At 37.0% G+C, this 24,353-nt stretch overlaps 1 protein-coding gene across 1 annotated transcript in view; it reads right to left on the bottom strand.

The window, feature by feature from the left end:
- SMARCC1 (SWI/SNF related, matrix associated, actin dependent regulator of chromatin subfamily c member 1) overlaps window positions 1-24,353 on the bottom strand; it is a 171,992-nt gene that overhangs the window by 113,097 nt on the left and 34,542 nt on the right. The window contains exons 4-8 of the mRNA XM_038566605.1: window positions 20,035-20,116; window positions 18,183-18,275; window positions 14,149-14,218; window positions 5,416-5,485; window positions 302-377 (exon numbers count right to left, since the gene is read on the bottom strand). Of these exons, the coding sequence (XP_038422533.1) occupies window positions 302-377; window positions 5,416-5,485; window positions 14,149-14,218; window positions 18,183-18,275; window positions 20,035-20,116 (391 nt within the window). The remainder of the gene's footprint in view (window positions 1-301; window positions 378-5,415; window positions 5,486-14,148; window positions 14,219-18,182; window positions 18,276-20,034; window positions 20,117-24,353) is intronic.

The following is a 24,353-nucleotide window of genomic DNA, read 5'->3' as shown; positions in this document are numbered from 1 at the left end:
CTGATAAAATCAGTCTGTTTCATCATGGCTTCCAGCCCTCCTTAATGATATCAACAATGTTCAACTGCACTCCTCCTGCACCTCTCTCAACTACCTCAAACCACAATGTAACTAGACCACTGCAAATATTTCTGCTAAGACCTAGATAATGAGTTCTTCATGGTCATGGGTAGCTTAATAGGATGACAAGAAAGGAAGATCCTCATTCTGTATCTCCTTGCAACACTGTTGTGGAAAAGAGCCAGAAAAACTATTAAGTTATATAAGAATAAACTTTAAAAAAAAAAAAAGGATCTTTCACCTTCCATGGCTTTTCTGGAATTGGTGGATCTTCAATTTCTGCATCAACATCATTACTATGGACCCAAGTATCATAGCTACAAAGGAAATGAAAAAAGGAAAAATAAATTAGAACCCAAATTCATTCACTAAAATGACTTTTTATCAAAAGGTAAAACTGTATTTTAGAAATACTCTTAGGATACAGTAATAACAATATTTCGCATACTTTTGTCTGTCACTCTGACAAGAAAACTCTTCTGTAGAGATCTATAGTGATCTTGACATTGTTAAATCAAAAGTTCAAGCCTTGGTGTGCAGAATTCTAATGAGGAGATCACTGTGTCCTCAAAGCCTTTCCCTCACTTGGTCTCTAAGACAATGCTATCATCTGCTGTTCCTTCTGGCCACTAGCCTCTCCCTAGCTTCCATGGCCAGCTTCTTTTTTCCCAAACCTCTTCAACACTGGAAGGTCCCAGATTTGGTTTAATCCTCTTTGTCTACTCATTCTCTCGATCTCATGCAGCCCTATGGCTTCAAATATATCCTCTTCTGCCCTCTTCTCTGAATGCTAGACTCATGCATCCAACTGCCAAGTCCACATTTCCCCTTATGTGTTCAATAAGGCTTTCAACACTAACACACTGAAAATTCAACATACAATGCCATCCTGATCCCAACAATGTCCCTAGCCAATCATCCTCATCTCAGTAAATGGCAACTCCATTTTTCCAGTTGTTCTGGCCAAAATCCCTGGGAACATCCCTGACTTCACTCTCAATCACAACCTAAAATCAAACCATCAACAACTTCTACAGTTCATTCCACCTTCAAAATATGCCCAGAATCTATCTGCTTCTGACCTTTCTATTTCTGCCCAAAGCTCGAGTCCATTTTTCACAAAGCAACCAAAGCGATCCTTCTGAACATCAAGTGAGTCCACATCACCTAACTCAGAGTAAGACCCAAAACTCCCACTTTACCCCCCACCTTACTCAAAGAAAAGAGCCAAAATCCTTATGGTGGATTGCCAAGGTCTCATGATCTGGTCCTATGACTGCCACCCTATCTCGTAGTACTCCTCCCCCATTCATGTTATAGTCAAGCCACGTGGGCTTTCTTCATATCTCTTTGCTAAAGGGTTCTCGCTTTGAATCACTCATCCTACTCCCCCACAATTTTGAAATAAGCATAAGATCATCTACCAAACTGAAATTCTGTCAATGCTACCATAGTGGCCAATAAATTATCGTAGAAGTAAGTAATATCTAAATTAAATACAAGTATGGTAACAAGCACTGGCTCCATGAAGCCACTACTCAGAAGTCAGTTCAAAAGCATTTGGAACAAACATGGCTCTATATATCTATTACTAGCACTCCGGTAAGTTTTCTGGGAACACTTAAAACATGGTCTGGAGGAAAAGACTTCCTTTGCCTAGTTATTAATTATACCAGGTAAAAATTACAATGGTGAGTTAGCAACTGCTAACCTAACATTCTGTAAGCCTTGAGTACAAAATGTCACAGAGGGGCAGCCCCGGTGGCTCAGCGATTTAGCGCCACCTTCAGCCCAGAGCCTGATCATGGAGACCCAGGATCAAGTACCACGTCAGGCTCCCTGCATGGAGCCTGCTTCTCTCTCCCTCTGCCTGTGTCTCTGCCTCTGTCTCTGTGTCTCTCATGAATAAATAAATAAAATCTTAAAAAAAAAAAAAGTCACAGAGATAGAAGTGAGGGCACAAACTCCAGCAGTATCCCCTTACCCAGGGTTCACATTCCAAACTTGCAGTTATCTACAGTCAAATGTTGTTAAAAGCAGATGGTCCTCCTTTGGACCTCTCAGGAGGTCCGTAGCAGCCTAACACAGCATCACAGTGCCTGCACCACTCACCTCTCTTCATCACTTAGGCATTATTATCAGCTCACATCACAAGAAGGGTGAGGTGAGTACAGTACAATAAGGTATTTTGAGAGAAGAGAGACCACACTCACATAACTTTTGCTAAACTATATTATTACAACTGTTCTATTTTATATTAGTTATTGCTGTTCATCTCTTACTGTACCTAATTTATAAACTAAACTTTATCACAGGTATCTACGTATAGGAAAAAATATAGCATATGGGATCCCTGGGTGGCGCAGCGGTTTAGCGCCTGCCTTTGGCCCAGGGCGCGATCTTGGAGATCCGGGATCGAATCCCACGTCAGGCTCCCAGTGCATGGAGCCTGCTTCTCCCTCTGCCTGTGTCTCTGCCTCTCTCTCTCTCACTGTGTGCCTATCATAAATAAATAAAAATGAAAGAAAGAAAAAATATAGCATATATACGGTTCAGTACTATCTGAAGTTGCAGGGATACACTGGGGGTCTTTAAAAGTAATCCCTCACAGATGAGGGGGGTGGGAGACTGCTGTATAGTTAATAAAGAAGTGAATAAGCCTCCGTGAGAAGACTCAAACTAGTTACTATGTTTTATCTGGTAGATAAAGAAAAGGCTAGCAAATAGGTGAATATGTTTTTACTATGTTATTACAAAATGTATTGCAACTATATACTTAACGAAGCTTGCTATCATAAATTTGAGTTTCCATCTAAATGTTTCAAAGGGCAAAGTTATTTAAATTAAGAGTTCCTATAATATTGATAGGTTTGCTTAATAGTACCAAGGACTACTTGAAGCCTCAAGACTAGAGATGTTTTGGGGCGCTTGGATGGTTCAGTCAGTTGGGTGTCTGCCTTAGGCTCAGGTCATGATCCTAGGGTCCTGGGATTGTGCCCTGTGTCAGGCTCCCTGTGCTGCAAGGATTCTGCTTCTCACTCTCCTTCATCCTGCCACTCCCCCTGCTTGTACTCTCCCTGTCAAATAAATACATAAAATCTTAAAAAAAAAAAAAAAAAGACAAGATGCTTTATTGAAAGCATTCATTAAAAATATTCTTTAAAAATCTGTTACAGACAACTGGGTGGCTCAGCAGTTGAGCATCTGCCTTTGGCTCAGGGTATGATCCCAGGGTCCCGGGATTGAGTCCCACCATCAGGCTTCCCAAATGGAGCCTGCTTCTCCCTCTGCCTGTGCCTCTGCCTCTCTCATGAAAAAATAAATAAAATATTTAAATAAATAAATAATCTGTTAGTTCATTTAAAGTAATCAATTATGGTTCAGAGGCAGATTCAATCTGGTTCTAACTAACTCAACCTGTATGAAAACTATGCATACACTCTTAAAATTTTGAATGTATAAAGATATATTATTTCCTTCTTAAAAAGTATCTTGGGGAACCCAGGTGGCTCAATAGTTGCATGTCAGTCTCCAGCTTAGATCGAGTCCCACATCGGGAGCTTGCTTCTCCCTCTGCCTATGTCTCTGCCTCCTTCTCTGTGTCTCTCGTGAATAAATAAATAACATCTTAAAATAATAATAATAGTAATAATAATAGTAATAGTGATAAATCCTTGCAGGAGCGCCTGTGTGGCGCAGTTAAGCATTCGAATCTTGGTTTCTGCTCAGGTTATGACCTCAGGGTCTTGAAATCCAGCCCTGCATCAGGCTTCACGCTCAGTGTGGAATCTCCTTGAGATTCTCCGCCCTGTCCTTCCCCCTACTCTCTCTTTCAAATAAATAAATAAACCTTTAAAAATAAAATGTATCTTTAGAAGTAAAATAAAGTTACTCAAATAGATTAACTTAAAAAGAGGACACAACCAGACATTATGGGTCAACAGATGATGATGAGGAACACACACCTGAACTGAAGTAGACTCTGATTAACTCTAGATCCAACTACCAATTTAAAGAAAATACAAAAAATGGAAAAACATGTTCAAATACACATTTAAAAAACACCCACATTGTGGTGAACTCTGCAGGACAAACACTGGTTTCTTAAATAATACAATGCATGTGGTTGGGGGTAGGGAAGAGAGAGAACCTAGACACTGAAAAATGTGTTAAAAAGTATATAAGAAAAAAAAAAGAAAGAAAGAAATGTATCAATCACAAAATGTGGTTGAATTCTACTTACAACATATATCAACCTTACATTAATGATATGTATCATTTATATGACAGCACTGAATAGATGATATAAAGGAATTTTGTTGGGCAGCCTGGGTGGCTCAGCGGTTTAGCGCCACCTTCAGCCTGATCCTGGAGACCCGGGATCCAGTCTCGTGTCGGGCTCCCTGCATGGAGCCTGTCTCTGTCTCTCTCTCTCTCTCTGTGTGTGTGTCTCTCTCATGAATAAATAAATAATATCTCTTTTTATAAATAAATAAATAATAAATAAATAAATAAATAATAAATAAATAAATAAATAAAGGAATAAAGGAATAAAGGAATTTTAGGTTTGACAGTGATATTACCTTTACTATTTTTAATGAGGTCTTGTTTTTTAGAAATGCATATGGAAATATTTATTATTAAAATGTTATGTTTGGGGTTTGCTTCTAATTAGACTAGAAGGCTAAAAGTGGATAGGGGTATAGTTGAAAGAAGACTAGTCTGACATGAAAAACCCACAACGGTCAGAATCTCCCACACAGCTCTACTGTAGGTTTAAGAAGATGAAGTTCATGGAAGATTATCCTTATTTGTAAGTGTCCTATGTAGGCATAATATTAATTTTAAAAAGACTACCATTTTCATGAACATATGAACATCCAGTTCATATTTAAATATTCTTTATTTATAGAGAATGAAACATAGTATGAGTTATGATGATCTCAAAGTAATAATGACAATAAGTAAACAAATTTCCACCAAGAAGAAAAACTCCATTTTAGACATAAAATAATTCATTCTTAATAGTATGACATGAAGATTTTTTGAAAAAACAAGTAAAACAAAACAGTAATAAAATAGTAGGGAGAAATTTCATTTCTTGAAGGAAACAAATCTAGATTAGCAGTCTAATACCATACTGAAGGGCTGTTTTTGGCAAATGCAGCAAATATCAGTTTATTAAGAAAAATAATCCCTTGGGACTTTGAATTGAAAGTTCTGTAACTTCAGTAAGAAAAGTCAGTAAGACTCAAAATATGAGATCAAGTACTGAAACCAACAAGGCTGTCACTATTCAGAAAATGAAACTATATATAAATAATTCTGGCAGATCTCAGGATGTATCAACATTACCTGTCTGGGTAAAACCCCCAATGCACTAACACCTGCTTATCTTTTCTCATCACGGGTCTCAACCATTCTTCTGAAAGGGAAAAAGAAAATACTTTAGTCAAGCTGACAAAATAAATAAATAAGCTATTATTTAGACTTAATTTCTACTTAAAATTTTTGTTTTGCTAGTAAGCATCTCTCCCCAAAAAATATCCTCATAACTGAACATTGTATCTCTCATATTAAGAGAAAAATTTTAGCCACATATACAGAATTATTAATCTAGGCCTATTATCTATTACCCTTGGCAAATCCAATTGTCCACTGCAGTAAAATACTCACCCTCCCACTCACCTGCCTGTTTGTCTCCAATTCCATCCAAATCATGATCACTTTACTACTACATTTTGCATGTAAAAATCTCTTCTCCCTTTTTCTGTGAGGCTTTGTAATTAGTGTACATTTTTCAAAGTGTAAATCATGCTTTACGTCCTTTTTTTTTTATGCTTTACGTACTTGATGAAAGTTTTACCATATATTCTTCTAGATTCACTATCTCTTGTATCCTACAACACTTCACAGGCTGCTACATCAAGCTTTCATCAATAATACTATTTTTATTATTTCTTTTTATTTTTAAATGGTGCCCTGCTTCTTAATTTAGCCCTCCCAACAACAACATAATCAACAAGATCATATTAGATAATTGTACTTCGAATTCCCTTACCAAAGAGAGGTGTAAATTTATACAAATTTATAGGATGATTCTTATTGATCTGAATCGTAGTTAGATTATATCTATGTTTTAGTACTTGTTATGCTGTGTTTCTTTGGTAGTCTAAATTTAGCTTAGCAAGCTTGTCTCTAGTGCTCAGAGGAAACTAATAAAGTAAGCTCCTTAAAGCCCAAGAAATAGCAAAATAGAAAAACTAAGTGAAACTAGCTAAGTAAAAATGGCTTTTCATTGCCAATTTCAACAATAAATAGCCCCAGCTTCACCAAGTAGAGGCAAGAAAGCCCACATGCCTATGTTTTTTTTTAATTTTTATTTGAAGTAGCCTCTACAACCAACATGAGGCTCACACTCACTACCCCGAGATCAACAGTCACATGTTCTACCGACTGAGCCAGCCAGACGCCCCAAGCTTGTATTTTCTTTTCTTTTTTATTTATTTATTTATTTTTTCCAAGCTTGTATTTTCAAACATACAACTGCTCACCTTACTATCTTGAGAGAAAGTGAAAGAAAGAAATTAAGCCTGGGTCCTTAACATGATATCCCAAGATGGCCAAAGAGAAAATGAACAGCAGTCCAGTGGGTCTTTCATCACTTATAATATAGCAATCAACAAAATATACTATTAAGAGATGCCCTTTAGAATACTAATCTATCTTCAAAGGCTGTGCAGCTTTAGAAGGTAAAGAAAAAAGAATACTTGGGTCTCCTGGGTGGCTCAGCAGTTGAGCATCTGCCTTTGGCTCAGGGCATCATCCCGGAGTCCCAGGATCAAGTCCCATATTGGGCTCCCTACAAGGAGCCTGCTTCTTCCCTCTGCCTGTGTCTCTGCCGCTCTCTCCCTGGGTCTCTCATGAATAAATAAATAAAATCTAAAAAAAAAAAAAGAATACTCATCCTTTTTACAGAGACTCTGGCACTGATTGATTGCCTTCGGAAATTTTCCCAGGAGCAGAAATAACAAAAGGTTAGAGATGTAAATCCACATTCTTCCCAGAGATAACCATACGCTACACAGAACCAATAAAACCACCATAGTTTTGAGTAAAAATTAGTTCAAACTGAGAATATAAACATAACTCTCACAACTTAACAATACAGACACAGTCTAACTAAAATATAAGCAATGGGGGGCACCTCGGTAGCTCAGGTGGTTGAGTGTCTGGCTCTTGGGTTTTGGCTCATGTCACGATCTCAATGTAATAGGTCAAGCCCCACATCTGGCTCCATGCTCAAAGGGAGTCTGCTGGAGATTCTTTCTGTCCCTTTCCCTTTACCCTCCACCGCCCCCACTCACACGCACTCTCTCTCTCTCTCAAATAAATAAATCTTAAAAAAAAAAAAAAAGCAAAGGATCAAATGAAACATTTCTCCAAAGAAGATATACAAATGGCCCAAAAGCATATGAAAAGAAACTTGGGATCATTAAACAATTAGGGAAATGCAAATCAAAAACACAAAGAGATACTGCCTGACACCTACTAGGATGGCTAATATAAAAAAAGGAGTAAATAAAGTGTTGAGAATGTAGAGAACTTGCTATCTCCAAAAAAATGCTGATGGAACTTTGTAAAATGGTATAGCTACCTTGGGAAACATGGCAGCAGTATCAGAAAATGTTTAACAGACTTGCCAATATGGCTCAGCAATTCAATTTCTAGGTATAAACACAAGAGAATTGGAACCGTATGTCTGCGTTAAACCTGTACACAAATTATCATAATGGCATTATTCACAAATAAGAGTTCACAAATTTACAATTGACTAAACAAAAGGTAGTATATCCATACAATGTAATTTTATTTGACAATAAAGAAAATAATGTATAGGAAGTAATATCAGCAAACATTACAGGAGGCCCCAGACCTTACTCCACCAGAGACACTGACTTAACATCAATATACCATCTAAAAAGTCTTCATGAGAACTCTAAAAGCCAGTTAAGGAGTTGTAGTACTTCAGGCAAGCTCAAAGTCAAGAACAGCTACATTGAAACGGTAAGAAAAGCCTTTTTTTTTTTTTTTTTTTTTTTTTTTTTTTAAGAAAAGCCATTTCATGTCAACCACAACAGCAATTCTCTCAAGCCAGCAGAGCTCAGCAGGATCAGGAAGAAAAGTTCAGCTTGCAGCTTCTCCGTTGGGCTACAAAGAGAAGAGTGAATGTGCATCCAATATCCCAAATTATTGAGGCTGTCTGAGGGATTGGTTTGCCTCACCTGACTTAGAGCACTAATGGAACTGACATATTTTGGATGTGTGGTGGTCAATGAGAACAAAAGAAATCTTAGCGACTTATTGTAGTACTAGAGAACCAGTAATGCCATAGACAGAGGCTGAGTCAACTGGCTATGATCAGGAGAAAGCATCCAGATCACAATTTCTCCACTGGTAGGGAGAAAAAGAAGTGAAACAAACATCCTATGTTCTGGCATTTCTGAGGGCTGCCCAAGGGACAGGTTTCTGTCTCAAACGACTCAAAGTGCTGATGGGGAACCAGCATTCTTTGGAAGCCTAGGCACCACAACTCAAATGAGAGCTCAGTGGCTCCTTGCAATGATAGAGAATTTGTGGGAAAGCTGAGAGACACAGGGAAAGCAAGATATTAGAAGCCCATGAAAGAGAAATCCGCAAACCTCTTTACACCCATAAACACACAGAAGATGCATCCTCAGAAACCTTTGAAAGATGCCTAGAATCTCCAGCTGAGCTGACTGGTGAAGGTCTTCCCCTGTACAAAGTCAGACCATAAAGACCAGGAGAGGCAGCTCTTCTTTTAAATGCCCAAAACACAGTAGAAAATAAGATACACAAAGAGAAAGGGGAAATGACCTAATCAAAGGAATAAAATTAATCTCAAAAACTGACCTTAAAAAAACAAATATAAATTACCCGATAAATACAAAATAATCCTTTTTTTAAAAAAAAAAAGTAGGCTCCACACCCAGCATGAAGCCCAACTCAGGGCTTGAACTCATAACCCTGACATCATGACCTGAGATCAAGAGTTGGACACTTGCTAACTGAGCCACCCAAGCCCCCAAAATAATCATTTTATTTTTTTTAATTTTTTAAAAAAAATTTTAAATAATCATTTTAAATGAAAAACCAACGAGTCAACAGCAATCAAAAAAAAAAAAAATCAAGAGAAATTTTAAAAATCCAAAACAAACACAAAAGAATATAACATACCAAAATTTGTGGGATGCAGCGAAAGCAATTCTAAGAGGGAAGGTCATGGTGATAAATGCCTACCTCAAGAAACAAGAAAAAAATCTCAAATACACAGCCCAACTTTATTCCTCAAGGAACTAGAAAGAGAAGAACAAATGAAGCCCAAAGTTAGTAGAAAGAAGGAAATATCAAAAATCAGATCAGAAATAAATGAAATAGATATTAAAAAGGCAATAGAAAAGCAATAAAACCAAGAGCTGGTTATTTAAAAAATATAAACAAAATTGACTCATCAAGGAAAAAAAGGGCCCAAACCAATAAAATCAGACATGAAAAAGATATTACAACTGATATCACAGAAATAAAAAGGAACTTCTAAGTAGCTGTAAGAAACTACTACGAATAACTAAACACCAACAAACTGTACAACTTAGAAGAAACAGATGAATTCCTAGAAACAACCTTCCAAGACTAAATCATGAACAATTAGAGAATCTGAAACAGACTGATTACTAGTACGGAGACGGAATCAGTAACTTAAAAACCCCCTACACACAGCAGTCCCAGTCCAGATGGCTTCAGTAGTGAATTCTATCAAATATTCCAAAAAGATTTAATACTAATCCTTTTCAAACTCTTCCAAAATATAAAAGGAATACTTCCAAACTTACAAGGCCAGCATTATCCAGACACCAAAACCAGACGAAAATGCCAAGAAAAAAAAAAAAAAAAATACAGGCCAATATCCCTGATCAACACAGATGCAAAAATCCTCAAGCAAATATTATCAAACCAAATTCAATAATACATTAAAAAGATCATACATCATGACAACTAGGCTTATTCCAGAGATGCAAGGATGGTTTAACACCAGCAAATCAATCAGAGATACACCACATTAACAAAATCAAGGACAAAAATCATATGATCACCTCTAGAGATGCAGAAAAAAAATCTGAGAAAGTTCAACATCCACTTGTGAATAAAAACTCTTGACAGAGTGGTACAGAGGGTACATACCTCAACATAATAAAGGCCATATATGACAAGCCCACAGCTAACATCTATTTAATGGTGAAAAATTGAAAGATTTTCATCTAAGATCAGAAACAAGACAAGGATATCCACTTTCACCATTTTTATTCAACACAGTACTGGAAGTCCTAGCCACAGCAATTAGGCAAGAAAAGGAAATAAAAGGCATCCAAATCGGAAAAGAAGGGAAACTATCACCATTTGCAGAATTCACGCTACTATATTTAGAAAATCCTAAAGACTGCACCAAAAAAAAGTTTTAGAATAAATGATTTCACTGAAGTTGTAGAATATGAAATTGGTATACAGAAATTAAAATAATGGTTTTAAAGAGACTCAATGCACTACAAAAGAACACATTAAAGGACTAAACAAAATTAGGAAAGTGATGCATGGAACAGTAACAGAATATCAACAGTGATAGAAAGTATAAAAAAGAATTTTAAAAATTCTGGAATTAATGAATAGAATATCTGAACTGAAAAATCCACTAAAGAGTTCAAAATCAGATTTGACCAATCAGAAGAAAGAATCAGAACTCAATACTGAAAGATTGACATTTGAAATTCCCAAGTCAGATGAACAAAAAGAATGAAGATAAGAAAATCTAAGGGACATAGGCACTCATCTAAATAAATATTGTAAGTAATATTTAGTCTTCCTCTTCTAATGAATATCTTGATTTTTTAAAATTCTCTTCATTTTCTTTCATCTCTGAGGAAATACATATTCTTTCTGCTAAAATCAGTAATTCAACTCGCGTTCTTAAACCAATCCTCCTATCCCTTCTAGGTTTCAACTCTATTATGTGCTTCAGTTTACTTTTGCTACACCCAGAAACACACAATAAAACCAAATCTTGAAAGACAAAAGTCAGGCCACCTGCTGTGTGGCATCCTCCACTTTCTTTTCCCGGTCATACATTCTGAGAAATTGGTGATCTTCCACCAACTCTACAACTTACTCTCACTTGCAAGTTACCAAAATTTCATTCTCAAAGGTTACATATTATTTCTTACTGACAAATCCAAATGCCTTGTCTCAGGCCTCACTTTTCTTTGTAGAACAGTCCCATTGCCAACCTCCTGCATTTAAAAATGCTTTCTATAGGGCGCCTGGGTGACTTAGTCCGTTAAGCATCTGCCTTCAGCTCAAGTCATGATCTCAAGATCCTGAGAGATTGAGCACCACTTCAGGTTCCCTGCTCAGCAGGCAGTTTCTCCCTCTCTCTCTCTGCCCCTCTTCATCACTTCTGTTCTCTTTCATTCTCTCTTACTCACTCTCTCTCAAATAAATAAAATCTTTGCAAAAAATTAAGTAAAATAAAATGCTTCCCTTATTTCCCCCATGACTTTTAAGATATGGACCACCCTTGGCTTGCCATCTAATTTCCTTTGCTCTCCTGATAAATATATTTATCTAATGACACGACTTTCCTTCACTCAGTAATTTATCTCAGAACATCTCAAAGGGTCTTGCTCTCTGACCAGTTTCCTTCTATCATATATCCCAGAAATCAGCTCCCAGGCAAATTTACCTAATACAGCCACAGTTACACATATCTGTTCATCAAATTCATCAATATTATCTACCATCACTTTTATCCATCTAATAAAAACACAACTCTTTACACCAGAGCTTTGTCCTCTCACCTACCTACTCTTCTCTCCCACTACCGTGAGATACATAGCCAAACCGCTGTTTCCTTTCCATCAAAGTTCATAATTGATTACCTCTATGGTTTTGCTTATTTTGCACCCTCTTCTAGCATGCCATACCCAAAATCTTACCAATAAATCAAGACCCATTAAATATCACATTTTAAATTCTGACTAATATTCATTAAAGTTATACTGCATTTTCGAGGGTTTTACAACACAGCTTCTAATGTGTGTGTGGCTGGTACTGTTATCATCTATATACTTACCTGAAATATGTGCTTGTAAAGAGCCTAGCATGAGGTTTTGGTGAGAGTCAACATTTACCTGATAGTTATTCTAAGGTATATTGTACACAGTGTGCAGAATGTCTTATATTTTTTAAAAGGCCTTCAATATATTAAAAGTTAAATTTAAATGCTATCTCCTAATAACTGCCCTAGCTACTCATAATACCAAGCAAGCATTAGTATGCAGTAAACAAGGATGTATTAAACAAAGGAAAAAAATAAAACTAGCACCAGTAAGGAATCCCTAAGTAGCTAGATGTAACAATTATAAAAGGCAATTTTTCTCAAAAAGTGCACATGCTAAAAGTTTTATATCGGCCTTATTAGAGAACAAAGCCTGCAACAGAAATCAGTATTCTAACATCACAGCTATCCACCACTCCCATCTAGTGGACACCAGTTGCTATTACCTAACGGGAAAATAGGCCGAGAAACAACCAGTTAAATACTAAAGGCAGGGTAAAGTTTCTCACTTTATAAAAGCATAATATTCACAGAGCTGAGATTTTTTACTATAACAAATAAAATCAAACCTGTAGCTATCAAACTGATGATAAAAAGACCTAAATGTAAGAGCTAAAACTGTAAAACTCTTAGACAAGTTGTAAAATTTATTCACTCTGGATAAGGCCATGGTTTCTTAGCTTTGACACCACGCAAAAGCAATCAAGCAACCATACAAACCTAACCTAACATCCATTCTATCATTGTTTTCAATATCTGTAGGATCTGTAGCAATGTCCTACTTCCATTCTTGACATTATTTGTTCTTTTTCTCTTGCTTTATCTGCAGCACGATCTGAATAGCCTTATTGATCTTTTCTGAGAACCATTTCTGTTAATGTTGAGCACTTTGTTCCTATATATTTGCCACAAAATTAATTTTCACTCTTAATTATTTCCTTCTTTTAGCTTTAGTTTGCTGTTATTTTTCCAAACTCTTGAGAAAGATGTATGCATCACTGATTTTTCAGTCTATCTTCTTCCCTAACATACACATTTAAAGATACAAATTTCCTTCTGGGTATAGTTTCAGCTATACAAAATTTAACATTCTTGTACTTATTATTCATTTTATAATTGTTCCATTCCAAAGATTTTCTATTTCCATTGTAATTTCTTCTTTGACCCATGGATTACCTGGAAATATATTTCTTAAACAGGGATTGTCTGCTAATCTCTATTATTAACTTCTTGCATAAATGCACTAGTCAGAAAAAAGTACTCAGCATGGGGTAATAACCAACTCAAATTTAATATGATTTAGCTTCTTATATAGATGTCCTACGGGATATGCTACGTTAACCAAAAGACTTGATCCCTTACAGGAGATCTATTTCTCAAATTAATTTGGTTATTCTATGAATTCATACTTTCTTTCTCAACAAATCCGTTTCTGTAGCTCTACAGAACTCTGGCCACTGACAAAATTGACCTACAGGATGGAAGAGCTAAAGTTCAGAATCTGAACCATTATAAATTCACCAAACTGAAATACTGCTGAGGAGCCCCATTCAGTTAGCCAGTAAGCCCATCTTCTCCAAACATGTTCTTTCAATTTTGCCATGTCTCCTAATTTTCAGAACACAAGCTACACAGGAAACATTAAAAAGTTATTACATAAGGCATATCTAAACTTAACCAATAAAAAAAGAAATCAAAGTCCAATGATCAGAAAGTTGGACATCACAGAATTAGTTTGCTTAGCCCAATTCAGCAAAATATTAGAAAAGACACAAATAACCTGTGCAAGTGTTTTAATACTTGAAAGTCTCTTTTTCAAAATGCTGGTTATATATTGTTTAAATCTCTGATAAAACTCAAAATCTAATGAAGTAGGAGTTCATAACAAAAAATTAACTTACCATCCTCTTGTGAGGAAGGATATGGATAAATGTGGTGGGAAGCTTTTGACTTCTCATCAGTAAAAGTCCCCTGGAAAGCAAATGAACATAAGAGTGAAGCAATGGCAAACAAACTATGCACTGCCAGATGCAAACTGCTTAAGAATCATAAAGGCATTACTTTATTACTTAGGCATTTTAAGAGTATAATATTTTTGTTATTTTTAGTCAAGGAAAATAATTATTTTTTTTAATTTTTATTTATTTATGATAGTCACAGAGAGAGAGAGAGAGAGAGAGAGAGAGGCAGAGACACAGGCAGATGGAGAAGCAAGCTCCATGCACCGGGAGCCCGACGTGGGATTCAATCCCGGGTCTCCAGGATCGCGCCCTGGGCCAAAGACGGGCGCCAAACCGCTGCGCCACCCAGGGATCCCAAGGAAAATAATTATTAATGAGAACAATTAAAATGTAAATTATCTATAGATACAGTTTATATTGTTGCATAGAAAAATAATACAAGTACCTCTTGCTAATTCTCAATATATCTCTAGGAAACCTTATCAGTAATAGGAGTATTTCTAATTCTAAAAAGTTACTCCAGGAGATCTCTGGGTGGCTCGGCAGTTTAGCGCCTGCCTTCGGCCCAGGATGTGATCCTGGAGTCCCAGAATCAAGTCCCACATCAGACTCCCTGCATGGACCCTGCTTCTCCCTCTGCCTGTGTCTCTGCCTCTCTCTCTCTCTCTCTCTCTTCTCTGTGTCTCTCATGAATAAATTTTTTTAAATCTTTAAAAAATTAAAAATTAAAAAAAAAGTTACTCCAACGTCATCATAAATTATCACAATTATCTGAAGTGAATCAATTCAGATTTTTGACCATGACATACACATACAGGATGGACATTTGACTTGTCTCTAGCATGTATATACACTACTATTGTTTTAAGTCAATTTTAGAATAGTGGATGACATAAATACTAAACTTAGGTCTAGCTAGACCACAACTAAACTACTGCATACAATCTAGATTATGATTTGGAAGCTGTTTTTTTAAAAGACTGATTATTTATTTATCTATCTGAGAGAGAGTGCACACAGGCAAGGGGAGGGAGAAGGACAAGCAGACTCCATGCTGAGCTCTAAGTCCAACACAGGGCTCAATCTCAGGATCCCAAGATCATGACCCGAGCAAAAATCGAGAGTCAGATGCTTAATCGACTGAGCTACCCAGGCACCTCTTTGAAAGCCGCTTAGATTAAAAAAAAGTGTTCATTCTAGAAACCATAAGAATGAGGACAAGTCTTAAAAATCAGGCGTAAAGAAGGATCTTTAGCATCTTAATGTATTTCTTAATTTTTATTTTGGCAATGAATATTTACTAATTATTACAATCAGTAAAACACAACAATGCTATTTCCAACGGGAAAGAAATTCCAAAATTCTAAAATTTAGGGCTATCTAAAGATGAACTGGGGGTACCTGTGTGGCTCAAGTCAGTTAAGCGTCTGCCTTCAGCTTGGGTCATGATTACAGGGTCCTAGGATGGAGCCCTATATCAGGCTCCCTGCTCAGTGGGGAGTCTGCTTCTCCCTCACCCTCTGGCCCTCCTCTCAGCTCATGCTTTATGTTCATTCTCTCTCAAATAAATAAATAAATAAATAAATAAATAAATATTTTTTAAAGAAGGTGAATTAACTATAATAAAGCAAATATAATTAAAATAAATACTTATAAATCATTTTAAGTAGTTTGGGCACACTTCTGAATAATCACAAGACGCTAAAAATGGGAGGTCAACATCTAACGAGTATGAGGCAAAAGTCAGAGGAGCAGAGTGTTTGTGATCGTGACCTCTAGAGTCCATCAGACGACCTGGGTTTGAACTTCAGCTCTATCATTTTCTACTTGGGTGATATAAGTATTTTAAGTTTTTTCTGTGCTTCAGTGTCTTCTGTGAAAGAGTGGTAATAATACCTATTTCACAAGAATTGTTACAATTTAGCAATGAGCTAAGAATAGTGACAGGTACACTGTTAAGTACTCAAACAATGGAGTTATCAATGCATTTTAAATGTTTGAGCTAAGGCCTAATCATCAGTATTCACTAAATCATTAGCTTATGGTCTCTTCCCTATGATTCTATGAAACCAGGAAGATCCTTCTATATCCCTCTATACATTATCCCTAGAACACAAGCACTAAGCCAGACTTTTTAAGAAAAACAAGAACTAAATGTTCAGTATTAACTGTAAGAAAATATATAAGCTTCTCCCAGGATAACTCTGTAGCAATAAGAGTAGGTAATTTCAGCTGAAGTTAGGAGCCAGCAGGTTAATTTGTTCCATTTCTGCTTTCTATCACTCCACACATAATTAAATTACACTTGACAGCCCCTCCAATAAACAGTCCAGAAGAGAAAGGAGAGTTAAGTGACTGGTTCAAAGGCAAAATGCTGGTGGAACAAGGAAGTAAACTTGAGACTGCCTGATCTGACAGCACAATTCTATTACCTTTCTCTTCCGAAAGGATGTTTTATATAAGAAAAGCACTGTACTAAATCTCCAAAAGTAAGCAGTACAAGAAATCCTTGCTTTAGGAACTTGGATGATATTTTAGAATTACTGAAACATAATACAACTGGCAATCTCAGAGAAGAAAAGAGAAGATATTTCAAGAGGCTTCTCAACTAATCCTGAGGATTAGTAAAACTCCATAACTCAAATGACGTTGTTTCAGAAAATTATCTTCTACCCAGATCTCCTCAACTAGTTTACCACAATACGGGGTTGCTTATAGTTCAGACACATGTAGCCACAAACCTACATGCAGTAAATACCAAAGGTCTCAATCTAAAATGAGGTTAGAGGAGGAAGAGAAAGATGTCTGAAGATAGCACTGGTACATGTGAATCAAGACAAAGTAAGCTTTTGGGAAAATAAAATTTTCCAGTCCATATATATAATAAATACAAAACATATCACTGGAGTGGCAGGGGAAGATAGGTTTACTTGAAACAACTCCTACCAACAACTGTGCCATCAACTTCTTTTTTGTTTGACTTTGTGACTGCAGTGATGCTGACCACACTCTCTTCAAATTACGTAAGTGCAGGGACACCTGGATGGTTCAGTCTGTTAGGCATCCAACTCTCGATTTTAGCTTAGGTTATGATCTCAGGGTTTTTTGTTTTTTTCTTTAAGATTTTATTTGTTATTATTCATGACAGACACAGAGAGACAGAGGCAGAGACACAGGCAGAGGGAGAAGCAGGGTCCATGCAGGGAGCCCGATGCGGGACTCGACCCCAGGTCCCCAGGATCACACCCCCGGCCGAAGGCAGCACTAAACCACTGGGCCAACGGGGCTGCCCTGATCTCAGGGTTTGTTTGTTTGTTTGTTTGTTTGTTTAATTTTTTTTTATTTATTTATGATAGTCACACAGAGAGAGAGAGAGAGAGAGAGAGAGGCAGAGACATAGACGAGGGAAAAGCAGGCTCCATGCACAGGGAGCCCGACGTGGGATTCGATCCCGGGTCTCCAGGATCACGCCCTGGGCCAAAGGCAGGCGCTAAACCGCTGCGCCACCCAGGGATCCCTGATCTCAGGGTTTTGAGATCAAGCCCCACATTGGACTCTGCACTCAGTGGGGAGTCTGCTTGAGAGTCTTGCTCTCTCCCCCATCCCCCTGTGTTCACTCATGCAGTTCTCTCTAAAATAAATAAATCTTTAAAAAATAAATTACAGAAGACTATAAATTCATACCTGTGACTATTAAATGCTAATTCTACATATGTGGATTAAATCACCACATTATACACCTTAAACTTACACAATGTTAGGTATCAATTATATCCCAACAATGCTAAGGGGGAAAATGCTACTCTAGGATAAAAATTGGAGGTGAATGGACAGAAAAAACTTGGTACTGTAAGAACCCAAAGAGAAATCACTTTCATTCAATGCAGATATACACAGAAACTAAAAGATATTATGATTGAGATTTGTAAGAAACTTACTACTACACAATTTTCTGATGTGATCATGTCTATTACCTGATGTCGTTTGATAATATCTTTCAATTTGTTAGCCAACTTCAGATCAATGTCTGGAATGAGGTAGATGTTGGGTCTGGTCAGACAATTGCTCTAAGGAAGAAAAAACAGATTTTGAAATTCTTTTGGTTTTGAAATGATGTCACATTAATGAATTACCCTAATGGCCAAAGTCGACAAAGACATAATGCTTAAAATGGGGAATATGTTGTTGAATATAAACTGTATAGACTGTAGGAGCTCATCTCAATATAAAACCTAGGTATCCAGCAGGCCATTAGGCCATTAATGCCATCCCCAGATCCATTTCTCTGCAGTTAAGTACAGCAGGACAAAACATAATATTCAGAATTATGACTTAAAGAAATTCATTGTATTTTTCATTAAGTTATCACATTAACATATTGATACTCATATAGCCATTCTTACCTGAATTGATCTTAACAGTCCAAATCTAATGTAGTGTTTTCACCTACACCTTTTATTGGCAGTGATTAGGGGGAGGGGTGGAGCCCAGGGGAATGAACATTTTGCCTTATTATGTAAGTTGCTTAAAAAATAAAGGCTGTGGATTATAGCTTTTTTTCCCATCTAAAACTTACAAATAGCAATGGTTAAAACATGCATGATTAAAACTATTATATTATATTATATTATATTATATTATATTATATTATATTATATTATTATATAAAAATCCTCAAGGGATCCCTGGGTAGCGCAGCGGTTTAGCGCCTGCCTTTGGCCCAGGGCGCGATCCTGGAGACCCAGGATCGAATCCCACATCGGGCTCCCGGTGCATGGAGCCTGCTTCTCCCTCTGCCTATGTCTCTGCCTCTCTCTCTCTCTCTCTCTCTGTGTGTGACTATCATAAATAAATAAAAATTAAAAAAAAAAATCTCCTCAAATCACCAAAAATCAGTGAACCAACAACAAAAAAAAGTATTTCACTAGCTAGCTAGTTTATAAGACAAATCTCTGGCATCAAGTTAATGATAATACCTAGCTGAATTTCTGCCAGCTGTCTCCCCCCAGGAAGGCTAATTTAGTGATTAAAAATTGCCATCAATAAAATACTAAGAAAGAAAAGAATATTAAGTTCTCTCTTACAGGTTATATCTCGTTGGAGAGAAGTAAGATCTATAATTATGGTACAACCATGAAACAAATCCTGAAAAAAAAAGAACATATAAAAGAGTGACCAGTAGTAGACTGAGAGTGTTTATAGTAAATATGAAAGATTCAAATAATGGATTAGGAGAAATAAAGAAAATATCAGGGTGCCTGGGCAGCTCAGTTAAAGATCCAACGCAGTCTCAGGTCATGATCTCAGGGTCAGAGATCAAGCCCCATAAGATTCTTTCCCTCATCCTCTGCCCCTCTCCCCACACTGTCTGTCTCTCTCTAAAAAAAAAAAAGAAAAAAAGAGGGGATCCCTGGTGGCTCAGCGGTTTGGTGCCTGCCTTCGGCCCAGGGCATGACCCTGGAGTCCCGGGATCAAGTCCCACATCGGGCTCCCTGCATGGAGTCTGCTTCTCCCTCTGCCTGTGTCTCTGCCTCTCTATCTCATGAATAAATAAATAAAATCTTAAAAAAAAAAAAAAATATATATATATATATATATATATAAAAGAAAAAGAAAGAAAGTATATTTCACCAGAAGTTTAGGATCAATATTCTATAAATAACAAGTTTTACTCAACTTTATAGCTCTAATACCCAAAAACTCATAAAAATAATAGATTTCAGAAAATTTTTCCTCCTTTGATCTTCTGGCAGTGCAATAAAGCCAATCTTAGAAGTGAAAGTATATCAAAAGGAAAAAAATTAATAATTTAACCTTCTCAGTTACCTGCACCAAAGTTTTTTCAATGTTCATAAACATTTCAACATTCCGATCCATTCGAGATGGATTCTGTAGATCAAACCTCCGCCTAAAGAGAAGAAAACCATGTGTCTTAATGTGTCTTCTACTTTAAACAGAAGTGAAAACTTAGTTTTAACACTCAAATCAAACAAATTGCAAAGATTTAAAAATTAAAACAGCACTCTACAAAACATATGGGGGTTATTTATAAGAAAGCAAAAAAAAAAGAAAAGAAAGCAGAGTCAACATCTTCATTAAATGTTAAATATTATGACATTAAGATCCGCTCCAGTCAAAATGAAGTACCAATTCCATGAAGTTTCCTATTTTCCTTAAATCTAAGATATTTTACACCATACAGGCAAGTAGTCCACTGATCCAAAGGCAGTAAGAACTACTATACCATTCTTTAAGTATAAGAAAAGTTTACTTTATACATGCTTAAAAGCCATGTGTTCAAGTTCATCAGTGCCTGTGCTCTTTGAACCTACTATTGTCCTAAATCTGGTAAATTCATCCATTTACCTTTTCACTCTCTCCAATGTCTTTTTATGTAAGCACTCAAGCATCACATTCTAATGCTGTCTGCCTATCCTTGCTCACTTCCATATAATTAAATCTTAACAAATTTGAATGCTTTTCTCCAAATTTTTTATTCAACACTCTGATTTTGCTGCATTTTTAATTCCACAGAAAGCATATACTACTCAGTGATTTAGAGTGTGGGCTGTGGAGTCAAACTGTTCTGGGTTCTAATCTTGACCTCATTTCTGTCTATATAGTCAGGAGTGATTTACTAATCCAAGGATCAATTCCTTCACGAGTACCACAGCCTGTTACAGGTTTTTGTGAAGGTCAAATGAGGTATGTACGTAAAGGCCTTCAGACAGTATGCTTAGTCTGTAAGTGATCAATAAATGTTAACTATGGTTATAATAGGTTTTTTTGGTTAGTTTTAGGGAGTTTTCTTATTTATTTATTCATTTTGAGAGAGAGCCAAGGGAAGGGGTAGATGGAGAGGGAAAGAGAAAGAATCCTCAAAGAGATTCCCTGTTGAGCATGGAGCACGATGCAGGGCTCCATGAGATGCAGGACCCTGAGATCATGACCTAAGCTGAAATCAAGAAGCAGCCACTTAACCAACTGAGCCACCCAGGCTCCCTTATGGTTATAATATTTTTAAATCATTACTACCATGTGCTAGCTAGGATTAAGCAGTCCAAGTCCAGAGCTTATGCTCTACCTCTCAGGTTATCCTGTTTTAACCTGAAAATGCTTCCCCACCTCCAATGGTTCTTCCAAACTCTGCAGCCTCTCCAGTATGTCACTACCTAGGCTTGATACTATCACCTCCAGGGTCTGCCACAAGCCACTTCCCCTATGAAGCCATTTTTGTCTTCTGTGCACACTAATGTTATAGCCCCACAGCAGAATCACCTTGTTGGTAAGACATCTCATTAGATGCCTTGAGGGCAAAACAAAACAAAAAAACAAAAACAAAAACAAAAATAGATGCCTTGAGGGCAAAGACCAGGTTTTTTGAAAATTACCCTATGTAGCGGGGATCCCCGGGTGGCTCAGCAGTTTAGCACCTGCCTTTGGCCCAGGGCGTGATCCCGGAGTCCCAGGATCAAGTCCCGTGTCGGGCTCCCAGCATGGAGCCCGCTTCTCCCTCTGCCTGTGTCTCTGCCTCTCTCCTCTCTCTATGACTACCATGAATAAATAATAAAAAATATTTAAAAAAAAATTTATCCTATGTAGCCCCAATAGTTAACAGAATGTGTGGCTTTAGGGGCATCTAGGTGGCTCAGTTGGCTAAGCGTCTAACTCTTGATTTTGGCTCAGATCAGGAGCTCAGGTTTGTGAGACTGAGCCCCGTGTCCTGAGATTGAGCCCTGTGTCAGGCTCTGTGCTTAAGATTCTTCTCTCCCCCTCTCCCTCTGCCCTATTTCTCTCTTAAAAAAAAAAAAAAAAGAAAGAAAAGAAAAGTGTGGTTTTATAAAGAAAATAGGAAATTATTACTTATTATGACTGAGGTCTAATATTTATTATGACTTTTTCATTAGCATGCTAGGACAAGACTGAAATGTTTTCTGCAAAATTTCAATTCAGAAATTAAGGAAAGTATCCACTAAAACACAGAAATAGGTAATTTGTAATAAAACTAGTTACAGCTTCAAAAATAGCATTTACATGTAAGGAGGACCTTTGTCCCAAGTAACCATATCTTGACGTAACCTTGATACATAGAACTTTTCCTTAAATCCCATTTACTGGGTTGTTTAGTATCCTTCTTTCCTAACTTCTAAGGAAGGGATCAGTCAGAAATTCCAAGCAGTTTCAATTAACTGGCAGAACAAAATAACGTGTGAAGAACCAAGACAACCCTATTAGGACAGACAGGCTTTCATTGGTTCTTTCCGCACAATAAAAGGAGAGAGATGTAAGGAGGGGTAACTCTTTCACAGGCTTCTGATAAAAGAACTATATCCAGAAATGTCTCACTTCAGAACTCCTCACATAAGCCTTTACTCATATTAGTCATGAACAAACTGCTTCCTTAATAAATGATTCAGATAATGAGGCTGAAGAGAATTATCTCTCCCAGAAATCTGAGAAATAGTCTGAAAGTAGTCACTGAACAAATTAAAATAAGGTTGCCTGGATTTACCTGCAAATAAAGATTAAAAGCTAAATGGATCTGGTAACAGAGAATCAAGAATTTATTCTGCCTTTCTGATTACTCATGGGTTAAATTTCTCAGTATTCTAGCTAATAAATAAAGTAGGGATGAGAGAGTAACAGTCTTTTACAAAGAATTACCTAAAAAAACAATAAGAACCTATATTATACATTAGAATAATTACTTTCAAATTTTTCAAAATTTGAACATTACCACTTGGTCAAGTTGTAATGATAGCATGATTCTAAGCACTGAACATCAACACTGGTCTATTACAACCAGAAACCACCGGACACTGTATGCCTCGAGAGGGAAGAATACAACACTGTCTATGAAGTACTGTTGATGGAAAAAAAAAAAAAAAAAAAAACTAAACTAAATCGAACTAAGCCTCTAGATCCACCTACCTCTTTACTACTAATTTAAAGGACTATGTTAAATGATATCTTAGGGAACATATTCACAAAATCTAGAACACAGAAACTTCTACAAGACAACTTGTTTTGTAAAAAAAAAAAAAACTTGTAAGGATGATAAAGGGGGGAAGAGAGAAAGAAGGAAAACTATTAATTTTCTTTTCTTCTTTTTAAGGTGAGGGAGGGGCAGAGGGAGAGAGAGAGAATCTTTTTTTTTAAAGATTTTATTTATTTATTAATGAGACACACACACACAGAGGCAGAGACACAGGCAGAGGGAGAAGCAGACTCCATGCAAGGAGCCCGACGTGCGACTTGATCCTGGGACTACAGGATCACACCCTGGGCTGAAGGCAGGCACTAAACTGCTGAGCCACCCAGGGATCCCCAAGAGAGAGAGAATCTGAAGCCGGGTCCCTGATCTCATAACTCTGAGATCATGACCTGAGCCAAAATCCTAACCTATTAAACCACTCAGGTGACACAATTTTCTGAAAGAGACTTAGACACATCAACCAAATGCCATGTATGAATCTTGCTTGAACATTGATGAATATAAATATAAAAATATAAACTAATATAATAAATATAAATTAATATAAAAACCACCCGTGAGATAATGAGGGAAGCCTGAACACTAAGCGGGTATTTAATAACACTGAAAAATGATTGGTAATTTTCTTAGTTGTGATAATAGTACTGTTATAATGCTTTTTTAAAAATCCTATGCTGGGGAGCCTAGCAGGCTCAACTGGTTAGGTGCCTGACTCTGGATCTCAGCTCAAGTCTTGATCTAAGGATCAGGAGTTCGGGGATCCCTGGGTGGCGCAGCGGTTTAGTGCCTGCCTTTGGCCCAGGGCGTGATCCTGGAGACCTGGGATCGAGTCCCACATCGGGCTCCCGGTGCATGGAGCCTGCTTCTCCCTCTGCCTCTGCCTCTCTCTCTCTCTCTGTGACTATCATAAATAAATAAAAATTAAAAAAAAAAAAAAAAAAGGATCAGGAGTTCAAGCTCTGCATTGGGCTTCACATTGGGAGCCCAATATTAAGAAAAAAAAAAAAAAGACCTATGCTTTTTAGGAGTACCTGACTGGCTCAGTCAGTATAGCATGTGATTCTTTTTTCTTTTTTTTTTTTTAGCATGTGATTCTTGATCTCAGGGCTGTGAGTTCAGGCCCCACCGTGGAGAGAGATTACCTAAAGAA

Source organism: Canis lupus, chromosome 20, assembly GCF_011100685.1.
Source record: "Canis lupus familiaris isolate Mischka breed German Shepherd chromosome 20, alternate assembly UU_Cfam_GSD_1.0, whole genome shotgun sequence".
NCBI classification, from domain to species: domain Eukaryota; kingdom Metazoa; phylum Chordata; class Mammalia; order Carnivora; family Canidae; genus Canis; species Canis lupus.
This window is presented reverse-complemented; position numbering and strand designations above follow the sequence as displayed.